Consider the following 13,805-nt stretch of genomic DNA (forward strand, 5'->3'; position numbering starts at 1 on the left):
CTTGGGTTTAGCAGCAATGGCTCTGTGTGCTCGCTCTATTCCAATGTTAAGATCAGCGGGAAGTTGAAGAGTTGATTTACACAGCTCTAGTACAAACAGCTTAACATCTCTCCCCTCACTCCCTTCTGGGACACGATAGATCCTCAGGTTGTTTCGCCTTAGTCTATTTTGCATGTCCTCGCATCGTGCTGTGAGATCCATTTCTCTATGTAACAAGTACCGGAGGGCTCGTTCATGGCGCCTGGTGGAGTCTTCGTTGTCGCCGATCCGCTCCTCCATCTCCGTTGTTCTGTTTTCCAGCTTTGTCAAATCTTCTCTCAAAATCTTGAAAGACGTCTCCAGTCTCGTCAGAGCTTGCTGTGTTTCCATATGCCCGTCTTTGTTATCTTTTCTTATCTTCTCCAGTTCTACTAATATCCTCGTATCTGCATCACGAGTGCTAGCAGTAGCATTAGCATCTGCGTTCGAGGACAAAGTTAGTTGCTTCAAATGCTCGCCTTTATCTTTATTTTGATCCTGTTTGCTGGATCCCTTGCCTCTCAGGAACGATGCCATGCTGGTTGGAATGGAAATTGCAGAGTTTTAAAATTGTAGTTAGGAGTAATGTATTAATCTGGACGGAGCTCGTTCCTTATGCTGCTTTACTAGATCATGGCGTCACCGGAAGCCCCGTATGCAGTCACTTTTAAGCTGATGAGCAAGCTACACATGTTCAGAGCAGGAGCTGGTTAAACGTATCAGAGGGAGGGAAACAGAGCTATGATATCTCAAGCATGCAGCTATCCGTGAGTTCAGTTTCTTCCTCACACCTCAGATGGGCAACAGCTTTTCTGCATCCTGATTCATGTGTGTGAGACTTTTGTAACATCAGCACCATGCTTTTGTTTTGGTGAAAACAGGTGATTGTGTCTGACGTCATGGTGTGTGTGAGTTACAGAGAGGTGTGAAACTATGTGAGTGAAGGTATCCAGCTGGGGCAGACGTGATTCTGCAGATCACCTGCCCAGCGGACAAAAAGAAATTAAATAGTTGTGTTGATGAATGATAGCACGAAGAGTGTTTGGTGTTCCTCAGCCTGAAACAGCTGTAATGCCACTTTCTGTTTTGGAGAAAAGGACAGTTAAAAAAAAACAGAGAAATGTGTGTTGTTTAAGCAGTGATGAGAATAATGAAAGTATGATGAGAGAGGAACACAAAAACACACAGAAAATGCATTAACTATACTAACCCTTACATGCACATACAATGACACTCATGAAGACCAGACAGCATCTTAAGCATGAGATTCTGTTTGTCATCTTGTCCAAGTCACTAGTAAGATGAAAGTGATACATAGACTAGTGGACTGAATATTATAGGAGGACAGATGGTTGCATCATAGAGGAGGAAACAGAATGCTGATGAGGAGTTTTAAATGAGTGAGCTGAGTGAGCTGATTGTGAGTTTCTGGTGTGTGAAGAAGTTTTACCATGGCACACATTTAGTTACATGAGAAGAAACTTATTATGTGACGAGACAACAGGGTTATGCTGATGTTGTGTGTGGCTGATTTGGATAAATGTTTAAGATTAAACTGACTGTTCATTTGTCTTTTGTTGCAAAGTTGAGCCTGCCAATTAGGTTTGGTACGATTTACCCCCTGAGATGAAGAACACGTGTCGTGATTTAACAAGGCCTTTCCTTTTTATTTTGTTACTTTCATGGTGCACTGAAAGTTTTGTTTGATAATTTCTCTGTCATCTAAGCAGATCTGAACGTTGAGCAGGGAGAACTACAACATGTTGTTGCGAATGGTTGCAAAGTTTTTTCTCCAGAATTAAAATGGGCTCAGGAGAAAGCCACTTATTGGAACAATTATGAAGCAAGTCCCCAAAAGGATTCATCGAGGTAATCCAGTCTAAATTATTTTTCTTTTGAATTGTCGTCATTTTGCTGAGGGTGGAAACGAAATGCGACGATAGATTCCACTATCAGCAAAGAAAGAATCGCTGAGTGAATGAATGAAAATTTAAAAATGGGGAACTGACTGACTGATAAAAGCTGACAAGACTGACTGACTTAACACCTTTGTGTGAAGTCAACCCCCACCTGACAAAGGTGTGGCTGTATCTCTGTGTGTGTCTTTTGTTGCAGGAGCAGAAGGAGACCACAGGAGGAAACTTGGGTCACATGACTATGTGAACTCTGAAAATTTAACCTTTTTAGTTTAAATTTTTCTGTGTCTGTGAATTTACCATGGGTGTGTTATTCACCACCCTGTGTTGCTCACAGAGATTATTGTGAGACAGAGTGTATACACCTGCGCAGCGCTAACATTTACATTTCTTTTCTACAACAGATGGTGATTTCATCCTGTGATTTACAGCAGGACACAACTTAATGTTTTTCTACCACAGGATTACTGAGACTTTGTGTGAAGAAAACTGTGGTTACAGGCTATGTGTTGATGATGAAATTACACTGTGTTGTTGAGGAAATGTGAATGTTACAGGGGGAAAAGTTAATACAGTGAGATACTGTGTTTGAAACCAGTGTTGCTTATTTTTACAGCAGAGTGTTAACTTTATGACTTTTCACAGCACCTCTGGAATCTGGATGACCGATGCCTGACCAGCAGGATGAACCTTGTGTTTGGCTAATGTTTGTTTCCTTTAAGAGTGCTTGTAAAGGATTCAGCACAGACAGACAAGTGATAATTGAACAGATGTGCAGTGGTTACAGAATAGTTACATGGGGTTCATTATCTGACCACTGTTGGGCTCATGGTGAGTGACAAACTTAAGGGAAGTCACTGATTACAATGTGGAATGACGTTGAGATGTTAAATGATTTGGTGCAAATGAAAAAAGTAGGAGTTTAATGAGTTTAGAATAAACCTGCAAGGATACTTGTTTCTGTGATGCTGAATACTTTATTACACTTGTGAGTTGCAGTTGGTTGCAAATGTGAAGTTTGATTTAACAGATTTGTCTTCTAGGATACAGGCTCTGGGTGGAGCTGGGAGTTAAACAAGCTAAACATTTAATTGCTGACTAATGTTTTTACACAGGGTTACAGCTTGGAGTGAAGCTGCTCCAAGTGGGAAACCCTGGGTCAGATATAAACCAAGTTTAGGTGGAGTTTGTTTTCATTGTGCTGACGTTTTACAGTCAGTTACAATAACTCGTACTGCGTGCTAGCTAGCATGACGGAGTTTATATACAGCTGGGTGGGTGCTATGATGTTACTGATAGTGAACTTTATTTTATTCATAAGGTTAGTTAGTAGAGTTGTAAACCGTCCCATACAAACGGAGTTGCCACATTCAGAGAAAATATTACGCGTTTCATATTGAGCTGAGAAGGAGCACAGTTTGTCCCTGACTTCAGCTAGAATAGAAAAAGACAAAGCTGGATTTATTCTGTCGTTACGCTGCACAGCTGCCTCTTCTTCTCTCATTCAATCATGAAACTGATCAGTGATCAGTTGATCGTCTCTCTTGTTTATTTATCGCCCACTTTGCGCCAGAAAGAGGAAACCAGCGCATGTCGCTCTAAACAACAGCAGCACGTTTAAGCTTGATCAGCTGTTGTTAGAATTTATTTAATATTAGTTTCTAGTATCAGCTGATGTTTGCTGGAGCCACAGCTGTAAAGCTGCTGGTCATGATGTCGGTTTGGATATGTGGTGAGAGGGAAACATGAAGATGAAACCAGGAGATGTCCTTACTGAGTCATCAGAGCTGAACAGGTGATGGAGAAACAGGTTTACCTTTTAGGTGAAATGAATGAGTTGAAGTTATGAGCTGGGGCCCGTTCTTCGTACCTCGCTAAGTAAGTTAGCTGGATTAGATTGTTGACGATTCCGCGTGATCTTGGATCGTTCGGTTCCCCGAAGCTCATCCGGGATTTGCTGTCATAGCAACAGAGCCGTAAGCGTAAACCTGCTCGGGAGCAGGTTTACTTTATGTAAACAGGATTAGATCGCGGCCACGCAGGTATGTCCGCTTCATTTATATGAAAGCAACAGCGATATTTTACCACTGTTTCACCATAAATAAATAACATCAATGTAACTAAAGATAATGCAGCACCTGATCCTGTTATTGATGTCACACAGATACATACAGGTCATTTCCTAAAAAAGGGAAATGTACTATTAACATTCTATTACATGTATGTGATTATTACAGATGTAATTCATATTTCAGAGTAGTAATTGTAAATTACTTCGTGTAATCAAGATGAGAGACCACGGCTATAAAAGCGAAGGTGGATTTGGGAAGCCTGTCGCAGCCATGTCCTGTCCGTATACGCGAGCAGCCCATTGCGGAAGGTGCAAGATTGATAAGGAGAGTCCTCAGAATTCAGCGTATATTGCGGGACAGACAGGATCCTTTAGCTCAGCGCGACAGTGTGCTCATAGAGAGATATCGATTTTCCCGTGAGGGTATTATTTACGTAACCAACTTGTTGACGAGGGGGTGCAGGACCACCACCTGTCTTTTTTTTGCTCTGCCCTTTTCTTGGTTGCTGTTATGAACAAACAAACAGATTATTTCAGGGTCTCTTTCCAAGAGACTAAAAGCAATATAAGTGATAAATATTACCATTCTGTAGAATATTCTTATATTTCACTTTTACTTGTTCCCATGTTCTAGTGGGTCCTGTTGTGGCTCTAATGTGAAAGAGGATATAATGTAACATAATATAATATAATGTAATATAATATTGGATAATATAGTGTAATATAATACATCTACCCTACCGCCTACTGGTGTTGGCCAGAGGGGCCGATGGCGCAATATGGCAGCCTCGCTTCTGTCAGTCTGCCCCAGGGCAGCTGTGGCTACAACCGTAGCTGCCTCCACCAGTGTGTGAATGTGAGAGTGAATGAATAGTGGCATTGTAAAACGCTTTGGGTGCCTTGAAAAGCGCTATATCAATCCACTCCATTATTATTGTTATTATTAAATTACTTACGAGTTTAATTTGTCAGCAACTTTCTGCCAGCCCTCTCTCCTTGCTTTTGCAGCCTTTGCAGTGTTCCCTTGCGTTCTGATTAAACTCTGAAACTCCTGAAATCCCTCACTCAAGAGTTCTTGCTCTGCTGCCGAAAAATACCGAGCGCGCTCCTTCGACATTTTCGCCGACCAATCAGAGGGTTGCCGATCAATGTTTCTACTATCGATGCGTAGCCCCTTTTACGACACCCAGTGATCTCACATTACTTCATCCAGCTGTACTAATCGTCAACAGCAGGTGTGTTCGGAGAACCGGATTAGCGAGCTCACGGTTAGCGTGATGATTTGGTCTTGGATGTGTCATTTGATCTTGGATGTAGTAAGCGACGTACGAAGAACGGGCCCCTGTTTCTGAGAGACTAATAACACCAGGATCCTTTTCTAGCTGACAGCTGGTAACTGTGCAGGGGCGGGTCTAGCAAAGTGTTGCCAGGGGGCCAGGTAGGGCATTAACAGGGAGAGGGGGGCACAAGGAAATACTTTTCTTTCTTATTATCATTTAAAATGTCTCACTTTTATTAAATAATTATCTGAATCTTACAACCAAAGTTTTTATCAGATGTAAAATGTATAGAAATCATACATATACCAACAAGACTGTACATCACTGTCACAACAGCGTTTGTTTTCATTCAAAGGCTTTATGGCTTTAATACCTGGGGGGCCGGTCTCTAGTCAAAATGCCCAGGCTGATTTTTTTGTCCCAGTCCAGCCCTGGGCACGACACACAGTGAGTTAATCTGAGCAGGTGCATTAAAAAATAAATGGCCGGGCCAGCGGTGCACATCGCAAATTAGCTCGCATACACACATTAGTTGTGCTGCTTCTTAATGACGGTATCTTAGCTAACAACCCCAACTACCAGATTCAACTTGTAATTGGCTAAAACTAACTTCGCCAACTGGTGAGAGGGACGTTGCTAGCTGGCAGTTTTTTCAAGCGATGTTGAAATTTCCACATTCCAACACTTCAAATGCTTCAGGAGCTCTCCGCTCAGCGCTGCAACTATATAGATATATACTATAGAGCGTTATTAAATTTATTGCTAATGCAATCATATGGCACATTGACTTCTGAGGAAATTTTAGATGGGACTCGTCATCAAAAAGGTTGCCGACCCCTGCTTTAAAATGTCACTGTATGTGTATGTGTGTTTGTGTTTTATGTGTATAGACTTTAAAATGGTAAATGGCCTGTATTTATATAGCGCCTTACTAGTCCCTAAGGACCCCAAAGCGCTTTACATATCCAGTCATCCACCCATTCACACACACATTCACACACTGGTGATGGCAGCTACATTGTAGCCACAGCCACCCTGGGGCGCACTGACAGAGGCGAGGCTGCCGGACACTGGCGCCACCGGGCCCTCTGACCACCACCAGTAGGCAACGGGTGAAGTGTCTTGCCCAAGGACACAACGACCGAGACTGTCCAAGCCGGGGCTCGAACCGGCAACCTTCCGATTACAAGGCGAACTCCCAACTCTTGAGCCACGATCGCCCCATATAAAAAATATATTACTGATGAGATAACATTGTCCAGACATGCTCTGTAAGGACATGATGAGGAAGCAGTGACAGAAGAAGCTGTGTGAGGCAGTGGATCCCTCAGCAGCTGGATTACAAAGAGCACAAGTAACAATAACATCTGTACCAGGTGTTGCGTTGCAGAGGTATTCAAGTATAAAAACAATAATAAACACAATGTGTTGGTTCTATAACCTCTTTCAAGAGTTGCTAAGTGTGAATAATTAAATAATAGATTAATACAATAGCAGATTGTGCCTTGTTCTCCGATGGACAGCAGGTGGAGAGTGATAGATGGAGGAAGAGAGGCAAAGAGTGAGTCACAGGCAGAGCTTGGTTTATTTCTCACTGTTTTGTTGTCTTATGGTTCCAAGCGCTGTCACCAATCTTTGCATTTTATTATTATCTCATAACACTTAATCACACTTTAATCAGCTACCATCTCTCCTGTGGACTCTTTAATGTCTACAGGCTCAGATCAACACAGCCCTGCCCTCCTGCACTATCAGCAGCAGGACCAGCAACTCTTCAACAGCAACATTGTACCCATCGGGTAAAACATGGGCTACATTTGCTTTGCATTGTCCCCACCTGGTGACAGTGATATAGTATGATGTGATTCCATATTTGATTCTTGGGTTGTTGTTATTTAGCCTGGTTCTATGTGCCCCTTTAACTTTCAAACGTCTCTGCACAGCCCTGCTCTCGATCCTTTAGTAAAACCAAAACCTTTAGAAGTCTTTATTCAGGATTTTACTCCAGTAACTGGTACATGCTGCTCCAGTCTGAAGTCGCACAAAAAAAGACTCACAGAGATTATGAATGCACAAATCACACAAATGTGTTTTACTTTTCCAAGGTATATTGTTTTAATATAATTAAGGTGTAAAACTTGCCAAACATACTATATTTAATGAATTAAGTCACAATTATATTGCTATGCTTTATCTTAAAAAACAAACATCATTCTTGTAAAACTTGATATGCTATGCCTTTTCACTTTCTTTTGGTTGTCTTGTTAGCAGATCCATTATACTGACACAAACAGTAAAAGCGAAAATGACAGAAATACTAAGTAAACACTAAAACTGCACATCTCATACAATAAGGCTTTGAAAGAATGGAATATTGACAAAACATAGGTGTGCATCACACAATGTTCCTGACACCTGTAAAAAAAGGAAGGCATAAAAGTTATTAGAAACGAACAGCTGGATTTGAAGATAACCCAAGGAAACGTCAGCTCACACAGGTTGTCTCACAAACTTTCAAGACAACCTGTGGCTACATCCAGGGTGACGATGCTTTAGTGGGCCACTAGTTTGCAGAAAGCACATTAACTAGGCAAAACAAAAAAAAGTGTTTTCACAAGTTTGTAAGCTCTGCAACTGAATCTTACCTCTTATTCTGATGGGTCTGTGTTCACAGAATGATGCAAAGTCTCCTTCAGCTGAAACACAGGATACACAATCCACAGTAAAAAGCAAGATCACATTCACGTAAATATTGTAAATCATTCTGTCAGTTATCTAGGTTTCAAGAAAATGTCACTAGTTCTAATGTCAAACTCCCGTGTACCATCTTAAATTAAAAAATGCCTCATAAGCTGAGGAGTTCATGTAAAATGTGGATTTTCTGAAAAGTTACATTAATTTAATACTCATATTTTAATTTTTCATAGTATAATTAGTCACGTGGACAGTTTAGAAACGTCTTCTATTTCACAATCAGGTTCAATTTAAGAGCTCGTAGTGCAGGCAGCCGAAGATATAGAACCCATGACTTTTGTCACAGTTCGGCTGTGTGGCAGGCAGGATTTATCGACACATGAGAAGATAAAAATGGGATTTTTTTTCTTACTCTCTGCAAGAAGCCTACTATGTCTAGCTTGTCTGCTTTGGTGGGAGAGCCGCCCTGACCATCACAGATGCTCTCAGACCCAGGAAGTGACTGTCTGTTGGAATCCAGTCCAGGTTTCAGAGTCTTCCAGCCTTTCCAATCAGAAATGTGGCTACTCTGTATGTCAGCTGCCGTGAGCAAGGGTAGCAAAGAGCACTGAGTGGCTACTGTCCTGTTGGGCATTGGTTTAGATGATGGTGTGGGGACTGTTCCAGGTAGAAAGACTTTAAGTTGAGAGCAGAGGAGAGACTGTTCATCCAGCAATCTGTGCATCTTCTACTCCAAAACACAGAATCAGAAAACATAAAGTTAAAAAAAACAAAAATATATCGGCCTGCCGATCTGTCTCAGGAGATGAATTTTGTTACCATTTTCAAGCTTTCATCATACTCATAGGCCAGTTCTTTTAACTGCCTCTCCAGCTCACCAGCCTCTCGTTTTACTGCACGCCTCAGCTCTTCGATGTCCCGAATCTTCTCTCTAAACACGCACAACACACACACATTTATTGTTGGGTGCATGAAACTGTATGGTAATTATCACCATGCCAATGCTCGAAGCTGGTTATCATGTGGACCAAAAACAATTAAGTGTTTTCCAAGTGTACACTCATAGTTACACTGCAATGGATGCATCTGGGGCAATTCAGGGTTCAGTATATTGGCCAAGGATCCAGAAAATGCTCCAATAAATAAATATTGGTGATCATTTAAAACTGCTAAATTACTACCTATGCTAATGAATTCCCAGGGTCTATAACTTGAAAAAATAGTATGAAGATAAAATATATGACATATTCCATAAGCAAAAAGAACAATCTGATTCTGAGGTGGGCAGACGGTCAGAACGTTATTAGCACCTCACTCACTGATTCTATGATAAAGCTGCACGTCTACTGCATTCTCGTAAAACAGAGAAATTCCAAGAGAGTGACACAACAGCAGAACCATAACTACCATGTGTGGGAAAAGCTTTTAGGACCTCACTTTTTTGCAAGATCTGGGACCCAGACTAATGTTTTTGTCAGATTTGACTTGTGATTCTATACGTGCAGTTTTTATATTAAATTAAGGTTAAAAATGAATACTTTAAAGAACAAAATATATTTAATTCCTAGACGCGGTTCAAGTGGACTGCTAACTGATAAAACCTGTTTCTGAAAGGACTTTGGTTGTGCCTGTAGCCAGAACACACTAGAAATGTATAAACTATTGTTTGTACCTGTCCTGGTCAGAGAGACAACTGAACACAGCAGCCTGGTCTTCAGAGAGTTGCTCCTCCATGTTACTTAGCACAGACCAAAACTGCTGCAGACACAGCAACATCTCCTCCAGCTCATCCAGAGAGTACTATAGAGAACAAAGACACAGTTATCATTAAAAAAAGAAAACACCTATCTGTCGAAGACATTTCTCCGATAAGCTTCTTCAGTTCTAACAACAGACGGTGGAAAGTCCCAGGTGTTTAGGCCCTAGTGAGACTTGTCACTAAAGAGGGTTTTCGACCTACTATTGATCATAGTCTCATCACATGAGCCATGGAAACTGTATTCCCTGGATACTATGGAAAAAAATGGTTCACCAGTGGTTTGAAGAGCACAAAAACAGGTTTTAGGTGTTGACTTGGCCTCCAAATGATCCAGTCTCAGTCCAATCAAGCAAATGTGGGCCTCCATGGATAAGACTTCTTTGGCAGTAGTTGGGACCAAGAAGTCTGATCCAGCAAAGAGGCCCCACCTTGTAAGCTGCAGAATTTGAAGAATTTCTTGCTAACATCTCGCTGCCAGATACCACAACACTCCTTCACACAGCTTAAGGTTGGTTTGTTTTATAATACACATTATACTTTTGATGGATATGTTATCAAATATGTTACTAAATATTAATTATAGTCTGTTAGTAATAATCCAGTTGCACAAGTGACACAACAGAGAGCATTATTTCTTAACAAGATAGAAGTATATATTGATGTTTTCATGGCTCAAGTGTCTCTTTAATTCAATTCAATTCAATTTTATTTATATAGCGCCAAATCACAACATAAGTCGCCTCAAGGCGCTTCATAGATACAGAGAAAAAACCCAGCAATCATATGACCCCCTATGAGCAAGCACTTTGGCAACAGTGGGAAGGAAAAACTCCCTTTTAACAGGAAGAAACCTCCGGCAGAACCAGGCTCAGGGAGGGGCGGGGCCATCTGCTGTGACCGGTTGGGGTGAGAGAAGGAAGACAGGATAAAGACATGCTGTGGAAGAGAGACAGAGGTTAATAACAGATATGATTCAATGCAGAGAGGTCTGTTAACACATAGTGAGTCAGAAAGGTGACTGGAAAGGAAAAACTCAATGCATCATGGGAATCCCCCGGCAGCCTATGTCTATTGCAGCATAACTAAGGGAGGATTCAGGGTCACCTGGTCCAGCCCTAACTATATGCTTTAGCAAAAAGGAAAGTTTGAAGCCTAATCTTGAAAGTAGAGATAGTGTCTGTCTCCTGAATCCAAACTGGAAGCTGGTTCCACAGAAGAGGGGCCTGAAAACTGAAGGCTCTGCCTCCCATTCTACTTTTAAATACTCTAGGAACAACAAGTAGGCCTGCAGAGCGAGAGCGAAGTGCTCTAATAGGGTGATATGGTACTACAAGGTCATTAAGATAAGATGGGGCCTGATTATTTAAGACCTTGTATGTGAGGAGCAGGATTTTGAATTCTGGATTTAACAGGAAGCCAAAACAGGAGAAATCTGCTCTCTCTTTCTAGTCCCTGTCAGTACTCTTGCTGCAGCATTTTGGATTAGCTGAAGGCTTTTCAGTGAGTTTTTTGGACATCCTGATAATAATGAATTACAGTAGTCCAGCCTGGAAGTAATAAATGCATGAACTAGTTTTTCAGCGTCACTCGGAGACAGGATATTTCTAATTTTAGAGATGTTGCACAAATGGAAGAACGCAGTCTTACATATTTGTTTAATATGTGCATTGAAGGACATGTCCTGGTCAAAAATGACTCCAAGGTTCCTCACAGCGTTACTGGAGGCCAAGGTAATGCCATCCAGAGTAAGAATCTGGTTACATACCATATTTCTAAGCTTTTCAGGGCCGACTACAATAACCTCAGTTTTATCTGAATTACGAAGCAGAAAGTTAGCGGCCATCCAGGTCTTTATGTCTTTACTGGTATTGGCCAGAGGGGCCGATGGCGCGATATGGCAGCCTCGCTTCTGTCAGTCTGCCCCAGGGCAGCTGTGGCTACAACTGTAGCTGTCTCCACCAGTGTATGAATGTGAGAGTGAATGAATAGTGGTATTGTAAAGCGCTTTGGGTGCCTTGAAAAGCGCTATATAAATCCAATCCATTATTATTGTTATTATTTAAGACATTCCTGCAGTTTAACTAATTGGTGTGTGTTATCTGGCTTCATGGACAGATAGAGCTGGGTGTCATCAGCATAGCAGTGAAAATGTATGCTATGTCTTCTAATGATGCTGCCTAAGGGAAGCATGTATAATGTAAACAGAATTGGTCCTAGCACTGAACCCTGTGGAACTCCATAATTAACCTCAGTGTGTGAAGAGGACTCCCCATTTACATGCACAAACTGGAGTCTATTAGATAGATATGATACAAACCACTGCAGTGCAGTACCTGTAATACCTACAGCATGTTCTAATCGCTCTAATAGGATATTATGGTCGACAGTATCGAACGCTGCACTGAGGTCTAGCAGGACAAGCACAGAGATGAGTCCACTGTCAGAGGCCATAAGAAGATCATTTGTAACCTTCACTAAAGCTGTTTCTGTGCTGTGATGAGCTCTGAAACCTGACTGAAACTCTTCAAATAAACCTCTGCAGATGATCTGTTAGCTGTTTGACAACTACTCTTTCAAGGATGTTCGATATGAAAGGAAGGTTGGAGATTGGCCTATAATTAGCTAAGACTGCTGGGTCTAGAGATGCTTTTTGAGTAAAGGTTTAACTACAGCCAGCTTGAAGGCCTGTGGTACATAGCTGATCATTAGAGATAGGTTGATCATATTTAAGATCGAAGAATTAATTAATGGCAGGACTTCTTTGAGCAGTTTTGTAGGAATGGGGTCTAAAAGACACGTTGATGGTTTGGAGGAAGTAATTATTGAAGTTAGTTATACTTTAGTGTTGTATTTTTCATACTTTGGATTTCTCTGTCTTTGGCTACACTACGGTTGGTAGAAAAAGCTTTTCTTGTGTAATAGCTAGCTAATTACTCACTGATGTATACACAGTAGACCTTTCCAGGACTGGACTTCTAATCTGGCATACCGAGCAGTTGCCCAGTGGGCCGATGCAAACTTGTGGGCAGAGATTACAGATTAGATTCATGCAGATTAATAGCATGCTCTGTGGTCAAATGGTTCTGCATGTGGGGTCATTACTAAAAAACATATTACAAAGAACACTTTTGTTAAAAGTAAAGCAATATGTTACTCAATTACTCCAAGGAGAAAGTAATTTAATATACTACTCATTACATAACTTTTAATGTTACCCACTTAAATAGCTGAAACAAACTGTCTCAGGACCTCAAATTGGCTTAGTAAGCTCAGTGACCCCTGACCTACATACACAGGTGAATCCAATAATGACAAAGAGTATTTAAGGGGGTCAATTGTAATTTTCCCTCGTCTTTTAATTTTCTCTGAAGAGTAGCAACACAGGGGTCTCAAAACAACTCTGAAACGACCTGAAGACAAAGATTGTTCATCATCATGGTTTAGGGCCAGTGTTGGTCAAGTTACTTGAAAAAAGTAATCAGTAACTAATTACTGATTACTTCCCCAAAAAAGTAATCCCGTTACTTTACTGATTACTTATTTTCAAAAGTAATTAATTACTTAGTTACTTAGTTACTTTTTAAAAACACGATTTACAACCTGAAGAGGTGATAAAGTGATAGATCTTTCAGCCCAATTCTACTTTTTCTACATAATCCATCATACAAAATGTAGTTAAAAGGAAAAGTCTCTTTTTTTAACTTGTTTTATCAGTTTTAATCTTTTAACTTTATGCATCAAGCAAAAATTTAATTATATGCAACATTCTCTGACTTGAATAAATTAGTTTAACATTTAAACCTATTTTCTGCACATTCCAGCACATAAAATAAAATATTTTTTGTGTTTACACTCAGTCTTTCAAATAGATGCAAGTAAAACACAGCAGAAAATAAATAAAGTCAAAGACTCAGCGGTCCTGTTGCTCTATTTTCACCTGTAAAGCAGGAGTGGGGCAGGCGGAGGTTTACCCTGGTGCAGGTGTGCCGCGGTCAGTGGAAGAATCCGTGAGTTTCTCTGAGTTTCCCATTACGTCGTAGCTACTCGGTGCTTGTTTGGAAGTTTAG

General features: G+C 40.9%; 1 protein-coding gene across 1 annotated transcript in view; it reads right to left on the reverse strand.

The window, feature by feature from the left end:
* Nucleotides 1-7,933: 7,933 nt before the first annotated feature.
* Nucleotides 7,934-13,805, reverse strand: part of itprid1 (ITPR interacting domain containing 1) — a 35,025-nt gene continuing 29,153 nt past the window's right edge. The window contains exons 13-16 of the mRNA XM_085361854.1: nt 9,652-9,779; nt 8,799-8,910; nt 8,392-8,706; nt 7,934-7,981 (exon numbers count right to left, since the gene is read on the reverse strand). Coding sequence (XP_085217980.1) covers nt 7,934-7,981; nt 8,392-8,706; nt 8,799-8,910; nt 9,652-9,779 — 603 coding nt within the window. The remainder of the gene's footprint in view (nt 7,982-8,391; nt 8,707-8,798; nt 8,911-9,651; nt 9,780-13,805) is intronic.

Source organism: Diplotaxodon limnothrissa, linkage group LG9 (assembly GCF_057381915.1).
Source record: "Diplotaxodon limnothrissa isolate DT_005_m linkage group LG9, D_limnothrissa_male_GT1.1, whole genome shotgun sequence".
Classification (NCBI taxonomy): Eukaryota; Metazoa; Chordata; class Actinopteri; order Cichliformes; family Cichlidae; genus Diplotaxodon; species Diplotaxodon limnothrissa.